Source organism: Macaca nemestrina, chromosome 15 (genome assembly GCF_043159975.1).
Source record: "Macaca nemestrina isolate mMacNem1 chromosome 15, mMacNem.hap1, whole genome shotgun sequence".
Lineage (NCBI taxonomy): Eukaryota > Metazoa > Chordata > Mammalia > Primates > Cercopithecidae > Macaca > Macaca nemestrina.
Genome location: NC_092139.1, coordinates 109,345,947 through 109,367,130, shown reverse-complemented (window position 1 = coordinate 109,367,130; position 21,184 = coordinate 109,345,947). Strand labels below are relative to the sequence as shown.

The 21,184-nt window shown below is 46.7% G+C and overlaps 1 protein-coding gene across 2 annotated transcripts in view; it reads right to left on the bottom strand.

Moving 5' to 3' along the window:
• Positions 1-4,594: 4,594 nt before the first annotated feature.
• LOC105464371 (X-ray repair cross complementing 6) overlaps positions 4,595-21,184 on the bottom strand; it is a 38,187-nt gene continuing 21,597 nt past the window's right edge. For both annotated transcript variants that reach the window (XM_011712203.3, XM_011712204.2), the window contains exons 8-13: positions 19,802-19,970; positions 16,941-17,102; positions 13,426-13,555; positions 12,137-12,237; positions 7,178-7,291; positions 4,595-5,014 (exon numbers count right to left, since the gene is read on the bottom strand). In XM_011712203.3, the coding sequence (XP_011710505.1) occupies positions 4,821-5,014; positions 7,178-7,291; positions 12,137-12,237; positions 13,426-13,555; positions 16,941-17,102; positions 19,802-19,970 (870 nt within the window). In that variant the 3' untranslated portion in view covers positions 4,595-4,820. The remainder of the gene's footprint in view (positions 5,015-7,177; positions 7,292-12,136; positions 12,238-13,425; positions 13,556-16,940; positions 17,103-19,801; positions 19,971-21,184) is intronic.

Here is a 21,184-nt window from a genome sequence, read left to right as displayed (position 1 = left end):
AGATTATAATACTGTGTGTTTACTGTACTTTTCCTATGTTTAGATGCACAAATGCCATTGTGTTACAGTTGTCTACAGTGTTCAGTAACATGCAGTACAGGTTTGTAGCCTAGGTGTAGGTATAGTAGGCTATTCCATCTAGGGTTTTTGTTTGTTTGTTTGAGACAGTCTCGCCCTGTCGCCCAGGCTGGAGTGCAGTGGTGTAATCTCAGCTCACTGCAACCTCTGCCTCCTGGGTTCAAGCGATTCTCCTGCCTCAGCTTCCTGAGTAGCTGGGACTACAGGAGCACACCACACCCAGCTAATTTTTGTATTCTTAGTAGAGACAGGGTTTCCCCTTGTTGGTTAGGATGGTCTCGATCTCCTGACCTCTTGATCCGCCCACCTTGGCCTCCCAAAGTGCTGGGATTACAGGCGTGAGCCACCGCGCCCAGCCGGTTTTTTTTTTTTTTTTTTTTTTTTTTGAGACGGAGCCTCGCTCTGTCCCCCAGGCTGGAGTGCAGTGGGGATCTCAGCTCACTGCAAGCTCCGCCTCCCGGGTTCACGCCATTCTCCTGCCTCAGCCTCCCGAGCAGCTGGGACTACAGGCGCCCGCCACCACGCCCGGCTAGTTTTTTGTATTTTTTTTTTAAGTAGAGACGGGGTTTCACCGTGTCAGCCAGGATGGTCTCAATCTCCTGACCTCGTGATCCGCCTGTCTCGGCCTCCCAAAGTGCTGGGATTACAGGCTTGAGCCACCGCGCCCGGCCCCAGCCGGTTTTTGTAAGTATACTCTATGGTGTTTACACAGTGATGAAATTCCCTAACAATGCATTTTTCAGAATTTATCTCTGTCATTAAATAATACATTACTACTTTTTTTTTTTTTTTTTTTTTTTTTTTAGAGACAGTCTCGCTCTGTCACCAATGTTGGAATGCAGTGGAGCAATCAATCTCAGCTCACTGCAACCTCCGCCTCCCGGGTTTAAATGATTCTCCTTCCTCAGCCTCCTGAGTAGCTGGGATTACAGACGCACGCCACCATGCCCAGCTAACTTTTGTACTTTTAGTAGAGATGGGGTTTTACCATGTTGGCCAGGCTGGTCTGGAACTCCTGACCTCAGGTGATCCACCCTCCTCAGCCTCCCAAACTGGTGGGATTACAGGCATGAGCCACCGCGCCCGGCCTCTTCTGGTTTTCAATAAGACATTAAAACAAGACATTACAGAAGGGGAAACGCTGAGAGGTAAAAGGCTCATCTTCCCACATAACCGCAGCTTTCGATGAGTGCCATTCCAGACGTTCCCTCTGCACCTGGCCTAGAAGTAAACAGACATATGTGCATCCGTGTATTTGTTTCACTTTTGGCCAAACGGATTCGTGTTCTCGAGCTGCTGCGGCGGCCAGAAGGCACCCGGGTGCAGCTCAGCTTAGCCCACCAGACCCTTCCGCTTATGGCTCCGAACCCGGCCCGCCTCCTCTGTGGCGTGCATGCGCAGGCCCAGGTCCGCGCTCCGCCCCGGCTATATCGCCGCCTGGCGGATGGAAGCCCGATGGCCGCGGTAGAAGTCAAGCGCCACATGGCACTCCATGCGGATACCCAAATCCGAGGATGCCCAAGTCCCTGATGTAACATGATGCAGTATTTGCATATGAGTTACGCACGGCCTCCCGGATACTTTAAATAATACTCCAGATAATTTACGATACCTAATAAAATGTAAATGCTATGTAAATAATTGTCATACTGTATTATTTATGGAATAATGACAATTTTGTCGTTGAGACGGAGTCTCGCTCTGTCGCCCAGGCTGGAGTGCAGTGGCGTGATCTCGGCTCACTGCAACCTCCTTCTCCCGGGTTCAAGTGATTCTCCTGCCTCAGCCTCCCGAGTAGCTGGAATTACAGGTGCATGCCACCACACCCGGCTAATTTTTATATTTTTAGTAGATACGGGGTTTCGCCATGTTTGCCAGGCTGCTCTTGAACTCCTGACCTCAGGTGATCCGCCCTCCTCGGCCTCCCAAAGTGCTGGGATTACAGGCGTGAGCCACCGCGTCCGGCCGGCTAATGACAAAATTTAAAGTCTGGCCAGGCACGGTGGCTCACACGTGTAATCCCAGCATTTTGGGAGGCCTGGGCGGGCAGGTCACCTAAGGTCAAGACTTCGAGAGCAGCCTGGCCAACATGGTGAAACTCCGTCTCTACTAAAAATAAAAAATTAGGCCGGGAGCGGTGGCTCAAGCCTGTAATCCCAGCACTTTGGGAGGCCGAGACGGGCGGATCACGAGGTCAGGAGATCGAGACCATCCTGGCTAACACGGTGAAACCCCGTCTCTACTAAAAAATACAAAAAACTAGCCGGGCGAGGTGGCGGGCGCCTGTAGTCCCAGCTACTCGGGAGGCTGAGGCAGGAGAATGGCGTAAACCCGGGAGGCGGAGCTTGCAGTGAGCCGAGATCGCGCCACTGCACTCCAGCCTGGGTGACAGAGCCAGACTCCGTCTCAAAAAAAAAAAATTAGCCGGGCGCAGTGGTGTGCGCCTGTAATCCTAGTACTGGGGAGGCTGAGGCAGGAGAATCCTGTGAGCCCAGGAGGCAGATGTTGCAGGGAGCCAAGATTGCGCCACGGCACTCCAGCCTGGGCAACAAGAGCAAGAGTACAGATGCAGCCATCCATTTTTTTCCCCCAAGTTTTATTTATTTATTTATTTATTTATTTATTTATTTATTTAAAGACAGAGTTTCACTGTGTTGCCCAGGCTGGAGTGCAATGGCGCGATCTCAGCTCACTACAACCTCCGCCTCCCAGATTCAAGCGATTCTCCTACCTTAGCCTCCCCGAGTAGCTGGGATTACAGGTGCACATCATCATGCCCGGCTAATTTTTTGTATTTTTAGTAGAGATGGGGTTTCACCATGCTGGCCAGGCTGGTCTCAAACTCCTGACCTCGTTATCCGCCTGCCTTGGCCTCCTAGTGTTGGGATTACAGGCGTGAGCCAACGTGCCTGGCCCCCAAATTTTTGATCCACGTAGGTTGAATCCATGGATGTGCAGCCTGCAGATGCAGAAGGCCAGCTGTACCTAGAGTGCCATGTTCTTTTATGTATTTTCTCATTTTCACCATGTGACGCTATTATAAGAATGTGGAAGCTAAGACTCAAAAATGCCTCATAAACTGCCCAAGGTCACTTGTATATATGATGGCACTAAAACGTAAATTTGGTACATCAGCCTCATGAGCTTCCAAAGGCCTAACCAATTGCACTGGAACATGGTATTTCTTCTCTCCTGGGTGGGGGGTTCAGCAGGCAGAGATGGCATCATTCATTTACAGAGAAGTATCACTTTGTTGCTGTTTAGCACAGACCTCGGGTGATTTGTCTAACATCCACACACCTACCTGACTCTGGTAGGTGTTTGACCCCTGAACTCTCATTCTTTCCACTTTGGAAGTAGGAGGCAAAGGAGCATAGGCTTGGGCGTAGTGTGCACAGCAAAGCCAGCCTGGGCTCACTCCAGGGCTGCTCTTCACTAGCTCCAGCATCCAGGGTTGGATACCAAGGGCTCAGTGGGGCTACTCCTTGTCCTCCTATTGCAGGTGACTGGCTGTGACTTAGTGTGATTCCAATTTACCTTGGTATATTAACCCCCTGTAGAATCCAGTTTCTAAACTTGCTCCATTTAAGGGCAATGGTCCAATTTCTCAACAATTTCTAAGCATCTAATGGGAGAATTATCTTCCCCTCTTGCCCACACACGTAAAGAAATTCAAAAAAAATACAGTATCTCCTTTCAAACAAAAACAAAAGCAAAAACAGGTTACAAAAAAACCAAAAAACCAAAAAACCCTATAAAGCTTACAGCCAAGAATCCAAAGCTGAGAATCTCTGAAGAGGAGTAAACTGGCATGTCCTACACTCTCTTCCTCGAGGTGCTGCTCATCCTAGTCCTGAAGGACACAGGACCTGCAAACCCTTACTCACATCCTAAAAGCAGACCAACAATTCCAGATGCTCTCCTTCCTTCCTTCAGGATAATTCTTCAGAAGACAGGGAGGACAGAGCAGGGATGTAAAGGAAGAAAAGGTAAAAGACACTCCTATCCTCTTCCCCTTCCTTAAATATTAGGACCTTTCCTCATCTTCTTGATACAGCTCCCCCAAAACACAAGAGGAGTAACTCTTCATTTCACTTATTCTGGAACCCAAATTCTCAGGGCAACAGAAAATGGGTATATTTTTGCAAGACTTAATGTTGCATTAAGAGGAATGCAGTGAGAGGGAGTTGCTGTTTACTCATGAACCAAATGGCCCCAAAACTAAAAGTGTTACCTTCTTATTGTTTCAGAAATCTGATTACACCTTAACATGACACATTTAAAGAAAAACAGGCTAGAGGACAGAGGATAAGAATATAATCCTGCTAGGGCTTCTTATTCCCAAAATACCTTCACCTGCCCTGACCTGTCACTCTCACCCTCCCTGCTGATACTTGTTTTGTTTCCATTGTGGTGATGAGTGTTCCCAGGGAAAGAGAAAATTAAGCTAAGTGATGGCCAGTGAGTTTTGGATGCAAGGCATACACACCTTTCTCCTTCACACGAAAGAACGGTATATAGTACAAACTTAGGGCTCTTTATTCAGGCAGTAAAGTAAGGAACAGCAAAGTGGGAGGGCTACACCATCACCATGGCAACAGAAAGCCTCAAAAACATAAAGTCCCTCAACTTATGTCGGGTAGACTCTTCCTAGCTCAGGAGAAACACATTTTAACTGGCTAAGGACAAGGCCAGGCAGCCTGGCCACACTGTGGAAGGGCAGCTGGACGCACGGTGTCTGGTCAGTCCTGGAAGTGCTTGGTGAGGGCTTCCAGCAGCTCCTGCTTCTTCAGCCCACTCTTCAGCCCGTAAGCCCGGCAGGCCTCTTTCAGCATGGGCACAGTGAACTTGCCCAGCGTGCCCTTGCTGATGTGGGTCTTCAGCTCCTCTTCTGAATACTCCACCTTGGGCCTTTTGCTTCCAGAACCATCATTATCTGGGGGGAAAGGTCAGGAGGGAGTGACTGGAAATGCTACAAGTGGCATCCCAGCTACATGGCACAGGGGCCCTCATATAATCTGGGCTGCAATTAACCATAAAGCTGTGATGCCAGCCTAGGACACCATGGGGAAGACTTATCTCGATAAGGCAGCTTCATTTAAAGTGCAAAATAAAACACAGATCACACCTAGGAGGAAATTACAAGTAGTGTGAATGCCATCAGTTTACCCAAAACTGTTGCTCACTCTGGTAAGTCATTCCTTCCTTCCTTCGAAAACCTTTTACAGGTTCATGACCAGCCTTGGCAATACAGTGAGACCCTGCCTCTACAAGAAATAAAATCAACCCGCCATGGTGGTGTGCACCTGAAGTCTCAGCTACTCAGGAGGCTGAGGCTGGAGGATCACTCAAGCCCAGGAGGTTGAGGCTACAGTGAACTGTGACTGAGCCACTGGACTCCAGCCTGGGTGACTGAGCAAGACTGTCTTAAAAAAAAGAAAACACAAAAACAAAAAAAACATAACTTCTGTGTCATTTTTGAGATGGCGTCTCTTATCACCGAGGCTGGAGTACAATGGCATGGTCTTGCTCACTGCAACCTCTGCCTCCCGGGTTCAAGGGATTTTCCTGCCTCAGCCTCCCGGGTAGTTGGGATTACAAGTGTCCACCACCACATCTGGCTAATTTTTGTATTTTTAGTAGAGATGATGTTTCACTATGTTGGCCAGGCTGGTCTGGAACTCCTGACCTCATGATCCACCCACCTCGGCCTCCCAAAGTGCTGGGATTACAGGTGTGAGCCACTGCACCTGGCCAACTTCTGTATCATTTTTATTGTAAATTTAAAAAATTAAGTCCTGGAAGGGTGAGAGTACAGGAAAACATTCTCACTCCTTCTTGGATAGAGGGTAAATCTATCACTGTTTTGGAAGCAATTCACTGCAAGAATGTATTCACACAAGTACACAATGGAAAAAGCATATTCAGTGCAGCATATCCACTTGTCAATACAGGTCTGGTTAAATAACCTGGTATATCTATCCAATGAACTACTCTGCAGCCTCATTTTTTAAAAAATGAGATAGAGAGGTAAGTGTGGATATAAGTAACTGTGCAACAAATATAGCTGAGTAACAAAAATAGCAAACTAGAAAACAATGTGATTATTATTCCATTTTGTGCTGAAATATGTATGTTGGTATATATAAATATGTATGGTTGTATAGACAGTTCTTTTCTAAAATTTTTTCATTTTTAATTTTTGTGGGTACATAGTAGGTATATATATTTGTGGGGTACATGAGGTATTTTGATACAGGCATGCAATGTGAAATAATCACATCAGCATAAATGGGGTATCCATCCCCTCAAGCATTTATCTTTTATATTACAAACATTCCAATTGTATTCCTTTAGTTATTTTTAAATGTACAATTAAATTACTGACTATGGTCACTCTATTGTATTACCAAATAGATCTTAATCATTCTATTTTAACCATCCCCACCAACCCCCAATGCCCCACCCACTACCCACTACCCTTCTCAGCCTCTGGTAACCATCCTTCTATGCTCTATCTCCATGAGTTCAATTGTTTTGATTTTTAGATTCCACAAATAAGTGAGAACATGCAAATATCTGTCTTTCTGAGCCTGGCTTACTTAACATATTATTGCAAGTGACAGGATCTCATTCTTTTTTATGGCTGAATAGTACTCCATTGTGTATGTGTACCACATTTTCTTTATCCAGTCATCTGCTGATACACTCAGGTTGCTTCTAAATCTTGACTACTGTGAATGGTGCTGCAATAAACATGGGAGTGCACATCTCTCTTTGATACACTGATTTCTTTTGGATACATACTGGATCATATGGTATGCTGGATCATATGGTAGCTCTACTTTTCACGTTTTGAGGAAACCCCAAACTCTTCTCCATAATAGTGGCTGTACTAATTTACATTCCCACCAACACTGTGTGAGGGTTCCCTTTTCTCCACATCCTTGCCATCATTTGTTATTGCCTGTTTTTTGGATAAAAGCCATTTTAACTAGAGTGTGAATAGATATTTCTGAAAGGATACTGCCCACTGTGATAAGACCATCATAAAAGCAATTTTTTAAAATAGCCCACATGTCCACATTCAGCTCCTCACCGTGTTTTCTCTTGGTAACTTTCCCTTCAGGATTGTAATCTGGTGGGTAAACAAGCTCCTTAAACTCATCCACCAAGGAGCCCAGTCTTTTATTCATTGCTTCAACCTTGGGCACTGGAAAATCAAAACACAGAAGAGTGGCCTGGTGAGTCACGAGCCCCAGCTTGCTGTCCAGTTCCAACTCTCCGAGAACCAGAAGACAGAGCACCTAACTGCTGGGGTGGGAGGGGTCTCGGGAAAGGTCTTTCCAGCATTTACCAAGTACCTTCCAACACCTGCATTTACTGTAATCACACATACTACCTACCGCCAGGCACTGTTGTAAATGCTTTAAACTTACTCTCTTTACTCCTTCTAACAACCTATAAGATAGGTAAATTTGTCCCCAGTTTTTATTTTTTTTGAGACGGAGTCTCGCTCTGTCACCCAGGCTGGAGTGCAGTGACATGATCTCAGCTCACTGGAACCTCCCCCTCCCGTGTTCAAGCAATTCTCCTGCCTCAGCCTCCTGGGACAACAGGCACCCACCACCGCGCCCGGCTAATTTTTTTGTATTTTTAGTAGAGATGGGGTTTCACTCTTCACAGCCCAGTGAGAGTGAGGAGGTGGATAAAAATGATGCAGTGGAGTTGGGCAACACCATGCAAGAAGCAACTATACAGGCACACTGTAACACAGGAGGGATGGTGAAAGATAAGCAGCAGAAGGCATCAGGTGAGAAATAGCAGGTGACATATAGCTGGAAGGTAGGGTGTTAAGGAGGACAGGGCCAGTAGAGAGGTGGGAAAGATGGGCATGGTGAGGTCATAGAAGCTTGAATGCCTGCCAAGGAATTAGGCCTTATCCAAAGAACCCCCTGATAGCTGCGTGGAGGGTGAACTGAAAGAGGGTTAGAGAGACAGGTGAAGTGGGGTGTGGGTGAGAGGACCCATAAACATGAGAAGTGACAGAACTGGCAGGACTTACTGATACAATAGGATTTATTGTTTAACTGAAATTACAGAGCTGGATACCAGAACGTAAGAAGAATAGGAGTGGGATGGGGAGATGACTGGCTGAAACAGGGGGAGCAAGTATGACAGGAAAAGGCAACTTTGGAGGAAAGATCATATTTTTGTTTCCTTTTTTGTTAGCTTACAACTACATGGTTAAATCAAGCTTCTGACATGAGCTGTGTCACATTAAGGGCAAGGGTGATGAGATGGGCAGCTCACATGCCCATATTTGCCAAGCACGGAGGGGAGCCGTTGCTGGTGTAACTACAAGATGGCACAATGCTGGAGCCCAACTGTGCTCCTGCTGCATCAGAAGCCTCCTGTTCCACATCATGGGAACCTCTGCAAGAGCACTGGCTCCCAACCTGGGAATCATCTGTAGAGTTTTAAAAGTACTGAGAGGCCGGGCACAGTGGCTCATGCCTATAATCCCAGCACTTTGGGAGGCCAAGGCAGGTGGATCACCTAAGGTCAGCAGTTCGAGATGAGCCTGGCCAATATGGTGAAACCCCATCTCTACTAAAAAATACAAAAATTAGCCAGGCATGGTGGCAGGCACCTGTAATCCCAGCTACTTGAGAGGCTGAGACAGGAGAATTGCTTGGGCCTGGGAGGCGAAGGTTTCAGTGAGTTGAGATCCCGTCACTGCACTTCAGACTGAGTGACAGAGTGAGAACCTGTCTCAAATTAATTAATTAATTAATTAATTAATGCACTGAGGTCCAGCCAATGCTCAGTACTAAAAATAAAAATAAAAGTACTGAGCACAGTGGCTTATGCCTGTAATCCCAGCATTTCGGGAGGCCGAGACAGGTGGATCACTTGAGGTCAGGAGTTTGACACCAGCCTGGCCAATATGGCGAAACCCAATTGCTAATAAAAACACAAAATAGGCCGGGCACTGTGGCTCCAGCTTGTAATCCCAGCACTTTGGGAGGCCAAGGCGAGTGGATCACGAGGTCAGGAGATCAAGACCATCCTGGCTAACACGGTGAAACCCCGTCTCTACTAAAACTACAAAAAATTAGCCGGGCGTGGTGGCAGGCGCCTGTAGTCTCACCTACTCGGGAGGCTGAGGCAGGAGAATGGCATGAACTCGGGAGGCAGAGCTTGTAGTGAGCCGAGATTGCGCCACTGCACTCCAGTCTGGGCTACACAGCCAGACTCCATGTCAAAAAAAAAAAAAAAAAAAAAAAAAAGTAGTGGCATGTCTTAGAACCGCCTGGAAGGCTTGTTAAAACACAAGTTTCTGGCCGCATGTGGTGGCTCACACCTGTTATCCCAGCACTTTGGGAGGCCAAGACGCAAAACAGGCAGATAACAGAGTCAGGGGATCGAGATCATCCTGGTTAACATGGTGAAACCCCATCTCTACTAAAAATACAAAAAAATTAGCCGGGCGTGGTGGCAGGTGCCCGTAGTGCCAGCTACTCAGGAAGCTGAGGCAGGAGAATGGAGTGAACCCAGGAGGCGGAGCTTGCAGTGAGCTGAAATCGTGCCACCAGCCTGGGCGACAGAGTGAGACTCCGTTCCAAAACAACAACAACAAAGAAAACCACAAGTTTCTGGGCACCCACCTAAGCATCAGATTCAATCAGCTTGGGAGAGGGCTCAATAATTTGCATTTCTCACAAATGCCCTGGTGACATTGAGGCTGCCCGTCTAGGGATCACACTTTGAGAACTGCCAGTGTAACCTGCTGAGGGCAACAGGGGAGAAGTGGAATGTGAGAGGAAGCTGGGGCTCAGTCACTCAGAGCAGCCCTGTAGAAGAAGGGAAGCAGGTCCAGGAAAGGAGTCAGAGGGTTTCCACCAGCACAGGATGAAAACCCTAGTGGTACAGTGTCACAAAGCTGAGAAGAGAGTGGGAAAACAACTTCCAATCTTTAATAAATATTTAAAAAGAAGCATATATTGGTGTTAGAGGGAAATATACAGGCATTTGATTAGAAAAGACTGAGGGATGTAAAAGAGGAAAGAGTCAAAGGTTCAGATGTTTGTGCAGAAGGATATCCAGGTCCTACAGTAGACACTGACCAGGTAGCTGGAGGTTCCAGCCAAGAGTTTAGAAGAAAGGACAGGGCTGGAGACATAGGCCTGGGGGTCATGGCCATGACGTGGCAACTGAGGATCTGGGAGTGGATAAGAAAACAAGAAGGCAGAGAAGAGAGGGCTGAGGATAGAAACCTGGGTCATTTAGGTTATAAGAAATATAAGGGCAGGCTGGGCGCAGTGGCTCATGCTATAATCCTAGCACTTTGGGAGGCCGAGGCAGGCGGATCACGAAGTCAAGAGATAGAGACCATCCAGGCTAACACGGTGAAACCCCGTCTCTACTAAAAATACGAAAAAATTAGCCGAGCGTGTTGGCGGGCGCCTGTAGTCCCAGCTACTTGGGAAGCTGAGGCAGGAGAACGGTGTGAACCCAGGAGGCGGGGCTTACAGTGAGCGGAGATCGCGCCACTGTACTCCAGCCTGGGCGACAGGGCGATACTCCATCTCAAAAAAAAAAATTAGCTGGGTGTGGTGGCAAGCACCTGTAATCCCAGGTACTCAGGATGCTGAGGCAGGAGAATTGCTTGAACCCAGGAGGCGGAGGCTGCAGCGAGCCGAGATCACACCACTGCCCTGCAGCCTGGGAAACACAGCAAGACTCTGTCTCAAAAAAAAAAAAAAGAAAAAAAAATTAGGGCAGCCAAGCTAACTGTTTTGAAAATAGAGGCAAGGAGAGAAAATAGGACTTTCCATGAACTTATAGGGCTGGATGCCAGAACGTAAGGAGTTGAGATCCTGGGAATGGAATAGCTGTGGACTAAAGAGAATGGTTGTGTTCTGAGCACTTACTGAGTGTCAGGGCCTACATTTTGTTAACACCTTGTAAGAACAATATCATTATCCACATTTTACCAAAAATGAAACCACGTCTCAGAGGGATTAAGTAATATCCCCAAAGCTACTCAATTAATAAGTAGCAGAGCTGAGATTCAAATAGACATCAGTCACCTCCAAAGCCTGTGTCCTAAACTATCTGTCTAGGCACTAAGCCACTGACTTCCGAATTTGCCTAAGGCCTGAGAGGAGGAGATGGGCTGTTTAGCTCGAAACGTTTCTCTTCCGCCAGACACAGCTAAGCAGGTGCCACAGTAACAATGGTCCAATAACTCTTCTGCTTTTAACACTGGGGCTATTTTGTCTAATGTAAAAGAGATCATTCTGAGACCAGTCGGGTCATCATGGCGAAATCCCATCTCTACTAAAAATTAGCTGGGCAGGGGCCAACTACTCGGGAGACTGAGGCACGAGAAGAGCATGAACCCAGGAGGCAGAGGTAGGCCGGGAGTCACTGGATTCTAAACCCAAATCCACCACTCATTTCCTATTATTTTTGCTTGTTTGTTTTGTTTTTTGAGACGGTGTCTCGCTCTGTCACCAGGCTGGAGTGCAGAGGTGTGATCTCAGCTCACTGCAACCTCTGCCTCCTGGGTTCAACCGATCCCCCTGCCTCAGCCTCCTGAGTAGCTGGGACTACAGGCCCACACCACCACAACCAGCTAATTTTTTTTATTTAGTAGAGATAGAGTTTCACCATGTTGGCCAGGATGGTCTCAATCTCTCGACCTCGTGATCCACCTGCCTCAGCCTCCCAAAGTGCTGGGATTACAGGCATGAGCCACCGTGCTGGGCCTCTTACATTATTTTTTAACTTTCACTAGCAGGTAGTCACAGAGTGGCTTAGTTCAGAGGCAGTCTCAAGAGCCTGCCACTCTCCTCCTCTCACTACAGAACCAGCCAAATCTGGTCCCTGGCTGTTTAAGCTGGTCTAGAAAAGCTCCCCAAAAGAGGGGGTCTGGGCAATGAGGTTAAGTGTTTAAAGAGTACTGGGAAATGCACCTAAATTACTGGTTCAGAGTGGAACCAGTAAGAAAGCCTCCCATGAAAAGAACTACTCGATTCAACATCCTTACATGTCAGGTCCACTGCTTGTTCCGGCTCCATCAAATCCAAAGCCAAGGCCTCCAGGTTCCTGAAGTGCTGCTGCAGCACGGGGTTCTCAAAGCTGTCACTTCTGTTAAAACAATAATATAACTCAATTGAAACATGACAATTTAAACACTGAAAAAATAAGAATAAAACCACTAGAGATACTACAGGTCCGGGGTGAGCTGAGAAAAATACCCCAAGTAAAACAGTTGAGGTCAGGTGCAGTAGCTCATGCCTGTAATCCCAGCACTTTGGTAGTCCAAGGTAGGCGGAATGTTTGAGTCCAGCAGTTCGAGACCAGCTTGGGCAACATGGTGAGACCCTGTCTCTACAAAAAGTTTAAAAATCAGCCAGGCATGTTGGTGCACGCCTGTGGTCCCAGCTACTCAGAAGGCTTAGGTAGGAAGACTGCTTGAGTCCAGGAGATCGAGGCTGCAGTGAACCATGATCATGCCACTGTACCCCAGCCTGGATGGCAGAGCCAGACTTCGTCTCAAGTCAACTTAAAAAGCAAACCTGGCTGGGCACCCTGGCTCACGCCTGTAATCCAGCACTTTGAGAAGCTGAGGCAGGCGGATGGCTTGAGCACAGGAGTTTGAGACCAGCTGGGCAACATGGTGAAACCCCATCTCTACAAAAAATACAAAAATTAGTCAGGCGTGGTGGTGCAAGGCTATGGTCCCAGCTACTCTGGAGTCTGAGGTGGGAGAATCACCTGAGCCCAGGGAGGTCAAGGCTGCAGTGAGCTACGATAACACCACTGCACTCAAACCTGGGTGACAGAGACCCTGTCTCAAAATAATTAAAATAAAATTTTTTTAAAAAATGGTATGTGAAAAAAATTATGTTTAGTGTCCCATTATGCAGCCTTTGAGAGTTGGTCTATTATATATGTGAGAGGGAATGACTTGAATTACTTAATCATTCTTTTAAGCCTGTAACAATTTACACTAGATTTATTTACTTTTGCTCCTTGTGGAATAACACAAACAAGCAAGGAGAAGGGCGACTAAGAATCCCGCTATTTTTTTGAATTTGTTCAACCAACTAATCTGGCTAAGTACAGCACAACACAGCAACCACAAAATCCCCGAGTCTCCAATATAATAAAAGCTTCCACTATCTATATGGCTTTCAAAAAACTATTAATAACAAGTAGTAATCTGTCAGTTTGCTGAAGAGTAGTGTCATTCTCTTGGCCTATGCCCAAGCTAAATTTCTAATAAGACTTTCAACTCCAGAGGCAGTTCCAGAAGGTCTGAGATTGACTCACCTGTATGTGAAGCGAAGCTTCTCAACGATAGCCTTCATCTTGTCCACCTGCTCTGGAGTTGCCATGATTTTTTCAGTAAAGGGCATCTTCCTTTTATCATCAGCAAAGGGTAAAAAGACCAGCTGGAAGCCTGAAGAAGGGAGATAAATTTTCTTTCATTTGACTTCAAGTGTTGCAGTCACTTGTTTCTCAGCTCCAAATTCCTCCTTCTATATCCTGTGGTGCTGGGGCCGGGGCCCTGTAGGCCCTATTTCTCGAACTTCACCAGCTGGTTTTTGTTATTATCTGCCTAACAGACTCCCTCTGCATTTTCCAGAGGACTGCAAGGGAGGAGGGGTGCCCCTTCCTGTATACTGTAGATCCTTTATCCCTGGAGAATATGTTTGAAGAACCCCGGAGAATACTCGAAACCTCGGACAGCACCAAACCTGACTGCCATCAATTAAAACATGTTTCTGTCCATGTTGTACATTCATACATTTAATATTTAACGTTTTTTTCTTTTTTTGAGATGGAGTTTCACTCTTGTCACCCAGACTGGAGTGCAGTGGCGCAATCTCGGCTCGTTGCAACCTCCGCCTCCCAGGTTCAAGCGGTTCTCCTGCCTCAGCCTCCTGAATAGCTGGGATTACAGGTATGCACCACCACACCCGGCTAATTCTTGTACTTTTAGTAGAGACGGGGTTTCGCCATGTTGGTCAGGCTGGTTGGTCTCAAACTCCTGATCTCAGGGGATCTGCCCACCTCAGCCTCCCAAAGGGCTGCGATTACAGGCGTGAGCCACCGCGCCCAGCCTTCATCTTTTTTTGAGACAGGGTCTTGCTATCACCCAGGCTGGAATGCAGTGGTGTCATCACAGCTTACCGTAGCCTCTACCTCTCAGACTCAAGTAGCCTATCAAGTAGCCGGGACTACAGGTGAACACCACCACACCTGGCTAACTTTTTGTATTTTTTGCAGAGGAGTTTCACCATGTTGTTCAGGCTGTCTCAAACTCCTGGGCTCAAGTGATCCATCTGCCTCAGCCTCCCAAAGTGCTAGGATTATAGGCATTAGCCACGGTGCCTGGCCTCCTTTTCTATTTTAACTAAGCACTTCTCATGTACTGTGGCAGTAACTTTTACAGTTTGAGGTGCAAGAGCAAAACCAGCTTGGGCCGGGCATGGTGGCTCACGTCGGTAAGCACAGCACTTTGGGAGGCTGAAGCAGGACGATCACTTCAGCTCAGGAGTTCGAGACCAGCCTGGGTAACACAGTGAGACCCTGTCTCAATTTATGTAAAAAAAGGAAAGAAAAAAACTAAGATGAATTTTTTTCTTTTTTTTTTTTTGAGACAGAGTCGTGCTCTGTCACCCAGGTTAGAGTGCAGCAGCGTGATCTCGGCTCACTGCAAGCTCCACCTCCCGGGTTCACACCATTCTCCTGCCTCAGCCTCCCGAGTAGCTGGGACTACAGGCACCCACCATACCCGGCTAATTTTTTGTATTTTTAGTAGAGACAGGGTTTCACTGTGTTAGCCAGGATGGTCTCAATCTCCTGACCTCATGATCCACCGGCTTCAGCCTCCCAAAGTGCTGGGATTACAGGCGTGAGCTACTACGCCCAGGCTTTTTTTGAGACAGAGTCTCGCTCTGTCACCCAGGCTGGAGTGCAGTGGCACAATCTCAGGTTCACGCCATTCTCCTGCTTCAGCCTCCCAAGTAGCTGGGACTACAGGTGACTGCCACCACGCCCGGCTAATTTTTTGTACTTTTAGTAGAGATGGGGATTCACCGTGTTAGCCAGGATGGTCTCGATCTCCTGACCTCGTGATCCACTTGGCTAGGCCTCCCAAAGTGCTGGGATTATAGGCGTGAGCCACCACGCCCGGCCACTAAGATGAAATTTCTTTTTCCTTCTTAACAATTTTGTGGATAGAAGACTCCTTCTTACCGTATATCTTAGCAACCTCAGCATATATTTTTTTCTTCATTAAAGTCAAGATCTCTCATCTTTTCATTTAAAAGAAGCACTTTATGACTTTCTCTTTAGTATATCCAAATTGCCAGCACCACACTTGTGCTTTGGGGCCATTATTAAATAAGGTGACCTGAACACAAGCACTGTAATACGTCTTATACCTTGACAGTCAATCTGATAACCAAGACAGCTACTAAGTGACTAACCGGTGGGTAGCATTTACAGTGGGAAGATGCTTAACAAATGGATGATTCCTGCCCCAGGTGGGATTGTGCTTTTAAACTTTTTCTGGAATTTTCCATTTAAAATTTTTGGACCATGGTTGACTATGGGTAACTGAAATTGCAGAAAGCAAAACTGTGGTTGTGGCCCTCCTGTATTTACTGTTCCTGTCTGTACTGCCCCAGCAGAGACCCTTTACCTGGCAGCAGTTGGTTCCAGTCTCCAGCTTTTTTGATACATCCAGAGCCAGCTGGACAGTGCCTCCTCCCTGGAGGGCTAAATCCCAGCTCCATGGGGGCCTCCTCTGAGCTTCACCCTCGCCCCTTTTTTCCTTACCCTCTACCACATGATAAATAAAAGGAAACAGGTAAGGGTTATCAGGCTGATTTTAGTTCAATTACTGGCTGGTTCTGGAAGGACTAAAAAAATCTAGGCTCTGTAACTAACTGCTGCTACCAAGTGAAAGCCTTTGCAAACAATGCTGACCACACTGAGCAAACAGGAATAAGCAAGTCCCTCACCTCTCCTCTGCCCTTTGGTCTCCCTCTAGCACCCACTATAGACACAGCCTGAGAGCCAGCCGTGAAAGATGAAATTAGGTCTGGATCATCTCAGCCTCAGCAGTGCAGAGCATAAAATGGTGAATTTGGAGCCGAGAGATAATAGCTTAGTAACTGAGCACTCCTGAACATGCTGAGGATCAAAGTTAAAACTACAGTAATGCATCTTAAATGTAAAACCACCCCAAAGGAAAGGTGCTCCAGAACACCCATCTTTGTAGCTAAGAAATATTAAATAGAAAGGTTAAATTACTTGCCCACGTTGACCAGCTAACAAGCAGCAGAGATGGGCCCAAAACAAAAGCAAGCAGGCTTCCAGACATATAAGCACAAGATAAAGTCAAATCTGACTTTAAAATCCATGGTCTTTCTGCTTTACCTCACTATCTTGGCAAACCCCACGGCTGGTTTGTACAGGAACTAAACCAAACATTAGACATTACAAGGGTGCCAAACAATGGCTTTGGAAAGAAAGGCATCGGCAATGAGGTACCAAGAACTTGTGTCAGTAATCTGCAAACAGTCCCCTAAGCAGACACTTCTCTATCCCAGCTGCAGATCAGCCTTGTATGGCTGCGCATGCTGTGCACCCCATAACTATATTTAGTGGCCTCATCTGTCTGTGCATTAAATTCACCCAAGAAAGCTAAAAAATAGACATTTTTAAGCCCCATTCCCAGAGACTATGATTCAGTAGGTCTGCATTAGGGGCCCGTGGATGATTCTAAAGTATGGGCAAAGTTCAGAAGCCCTGGAAATATGTCTGCCACATACCTGGAGGAGTCACCTGAATTTTCTGGTCATCCAACTCTTCGTCCTGTGGCACCAAAGCCACAAAATAAGGGGGGATGTTCCTGCGGGGTGTGTATCTGCACAATGCTGCAACCTCCTTCTCCAGACACTTGATGAGCAGAGCACTGAACAAGGTTGAGCTCCCTAGAAAACAAAAAGCCCAGTGACCAGCCTCCTAAAACGGTTTCCTCCTTTCTTCTCTTTTAGCCCTACAGTTTCTCTTCCATTTTCTTTAAAGGGCTTATTTTAATTTTATTATTTATTTATTTGAGACAGGGTCTCGCTCTGTCACCCAGGATAGAGTGCAGTGCTGCAATCACAACTCACTGCAGCCTTGACCTCCCAAGCTCAAGCCATCTTCCCACCTCTGCTTCCTGAATAACTGGGACTACAGTCATACACCACCACACCCAGCTAGTTTTAAGAGTTTTTGTAGAGACAAGGTCTCTCTAAGTCACCCTCACTGGTCACCAACTCCTGGGCTCAACTGATCCTCCAGCCTCAGCCTCCCAAAGTGTTGGGATTACAGGCATGAGCCACCACACCAAGCCTTTAAAGGGCTTATAATATCTCAACAGGTAAGGGTTGGAGGACCCCCAGCTGAGGGGAAAACGGGGGCAGCAGAGACACAGAAAGAAAAATTTTTAAAAGGAGTAAGAGGTTTAGAAGCCCCAAACATTCCACTTAAGAAAGGGAATTATGGCCAGGCATAGTGGCTCACGCCTGTAATCCCAGCACTTTGGGAGGTACAGGCAGGCAGATCACGAGGTCAGGAGTTCGAGATCAACCTGGCCAATATGGTGAAACCCCGTCTCTACTAAAAATACAAAAATTAGCTGGGCATGGTGGTGCGTGCCTGTAGTCCCAGCTACTTGGGAGGCTGAGGCAGAAGAATCGCTTGAACCCAGGAGGCGGAGCTTGCAGCGAGCCAAGACCTCGCCACTGCACTTCAGCCTGGACAACAGAGCAAGACTGTTTTAAAACAAACAAACAAACAGAAAGTGAATTATTGGCCAGGTGAGGTGGCTCACGTTTACAGTCCCAGCACTCTGGGAGGCCAAGACAGGTGGATTGCTTGAGCCCAGGAGTTCGAGACCAGCCTGTCCAACACAGCAAAACCCTGTCTCTACTAAAAATACAAAAGATTAGCTGGACATGTAGGTGCGGGCCTGTAGTCTCAGTTGCTCGAGAGGCTGAGGTGGGAGAATCACCTGAGCCTGGGAGCTTGAGGCTACAGTGAGCCAAGATGGTGCCACTGGACTCCAGCCTGGGTGACAGAGTGAGACTGTCTCAAAAAAAAAAAAAAAAAGTAAATTATTAATGTCAATTCACTTTTACTGACACTAGGTTAATGACATGACCCCAGTTACTAATGAAAACCAATTAAGTCAAATTTGGGGTGTTCATGAGCCGTAGCACAGAGGAAGAAAGGATCTAGACTGCACAAATAAACACAACGACAAGGTTCACATCCTCTTTAATTTCCAACACTAGAGAAAAAGTTGTGGGCTTATTTTGGTTTTGTTTGCTTTCTGCTCTCTTATCTGATGCTTCAAAGAATTACATGGGAAACTGTTTTTAAAAAGCTAAATTCCAGGCTGGATGTGGTGGCTCACGCCTGTAATCCCAGCACTGTGAGAGGCCAAGGCGGGTGGATCGCCTAAGGTCAGGAGTTCGAGACAAGCCTGGCCAACATGGTGAAACCCCATCTCTACTAAAAATAGAGAATTTAAGCCGGGCATGGTGGCGTGCACCTGTAACAGCTACTTGGGAGGCTCAGGCAGGAGAGTCGCTTGAACCTAGGGGACGGAGGTTGCAGTGAGCCGAGACTGCACCACTTCACTCCAGCCTGGGCAACAACAACAACAAAAAATATATATATAAATATAAATAAGGCCGGGCACAGTGGCTCACACCTATAATCTCAGCACTTTGGGAGGCCGAGATGGGTGAATCACGAGGTCGAGTTTGAGACCAGACTGGTCAAAAAGGTGAAACCCCATCTCTACTAAAAATACAAAAATTAGGTACACGTGGTAGCGGGTTCCTGTAATCCCAGCTACTCGAGAGGCTGAGGAAGAAGAATCATTTGAACCAGGGGGGTAGAGGTTGCAGTGAGCCAAGATCAGGCCATTGCACTCCAGCCTGGGTGACAGGGTGAGACTCTGTCTCAAAAATAAATAAATAAATAAATAAATAAATAAATAAATAAATAAATAAAAAGTAAATTAAAAAAAAATTTATAAAGCTGAATTCCACAGTCCTCATCCGTGAGGCGGATGTTGCAGTGAGCCGAAATTGCACAACTGCATTCTCTACTCTGGGTGACAAGAGTAAAACTCCATCTCCAAATAAAAAAAAAAAGAAATCTGTTTAACTTTCTTTATTCCCACATTTCCAAAATTTGAGCTTGAAACACTTTTGGTTTTTTTTTTTTTTGAGACAGTCTCACTCTATCGCCCAGGCTGGAATGCAGTGGTGTGATCTCAGCTCACTGCAACCTCTGTCTTTCAGATTCAAGTGATTTTCGTCCCTCAGCCTCCCAGGTAGCTGGGATCACAGGCGCAAGCCACCAGGTCTGGCTAAATTTTGTATTTTTAGTAGAGATGAGGTTTCACCATGTTGGCCAGGCTCATCCTGACCTCAGGTGATCCATCTGCCTTGGCCTCCCAAAGTGCTAGGATTACAGGCATGAGCCACTGCACCAGGTAGAGCTTGAAACACTTTCAACATACTCTATTACCATCTCCTGTACAGTGTCCAAGCAGTGCCCATTTACAAAGCACTGCTCCATAAACTGCACTGTGTGTTAGAGTCACTCATCCGTGGTCCACGCTACTTACCAATCACCAACGACTCCTCTGGGTACACGAACAGGGAGGGCCTCAGGTAATGGTGTTTCTTCAGCAGTACCAACGGCTTGAAACCCATGAGCATCAAACCTGGATCATCAAATCGTTTTAGCTCTTCTGTCTCCTCTTTCTCCAGTATAATCTGACGACTCCCATAGATCTGAAGGAGAAGAACAAGGATCACATGGGAAGGCTACATGGAGATGCAAAATAACTGTAACATGATGACACTAGCAAAGTTAAAATCAGCTCTCTTCTAAGGAGCAGGAAGATGGCTCGCCTGGCATATCCTCCTTCTCCAACAGGGAATTAACATTTATTGAGTGACTGTAGGTACTTTACACGTCAACTACTTTATCTTCTGTAACAATCCTAAGAGGTAGATGTTTCAACTGTTTTAGAGTGGGATTGTGTTTATGAATAGCCACTGCACTCCAACCTGTGCAACACAGTGAGCACCTCTTTGCAAAAACAATAAAATAGGCTGGGTGCAGTGCCTCATGCCTGTAATCCCAGCACTTTGAAAGGCTGAGGCAAGACTGTTTGAGCCCAGGAGTTCAAGACCAGCCTGGACAACATGGCAAGACCCTATCTGTATAAAAAAATTAAAAGTTAGCTGGGCACAGTGGTACACACCTGTGGTTCCAGCTACTTGGGAGGCCGAGGCTGGAGGATCGCTTGAGCCCAGGAGTTTGAGGATGCAGTATGCCAAGATGGCACCACTGTACTGTAGCCTGGGTACCAGAGCAACTCTATTCCCCCAACCCAAAAAAAGGAAAAAAAAAAAAATGAACTGACCTCCCAGCACCATCCCTGACACACAAAGCATACCTAAACCTATTTATTTATTATTATTATTATTATTTGAGATGCAGTCTCTGTCACACTGTCACTGGCATGCAGTGGCGTGATCTCAGCTCAATGCAACCTCTGCCTCCCAGGTTCAAGTGATTCTCCTGCCTCAGCCTCCTGAGTAGCTGGGATTACAGGTGTGAGCCACTATGCCCAGCCCAAACCATATCTATTTATTAAATGAGAGGACCTATGTCAGGTACTGTACTAGATCTCAATGGGGGAGGCAGAGACACACACACATAAGTTCTACTTCCAAGACAGGGCACAGTGGCTCATGCCTGTAATCCCAATACTTTGCAAGGCCAAGGAGGCTGGATCATTTGAGCCCAGGAATTCAAGACCAGCCTGGGTAACATGGTGAGATCCTGTCTCTCCAAAAAAAATAAAAAATAAAAAAATTAGCCAGCTGTGGTGGCATGAATTGTAGTCCCAGCTACCCATGAGGCTAAGGTAGGAGGATCAACTGAACCCAAGAGGTTGAGGCTACAGTGAATCATGATGGCACACTGCAAAGATTAT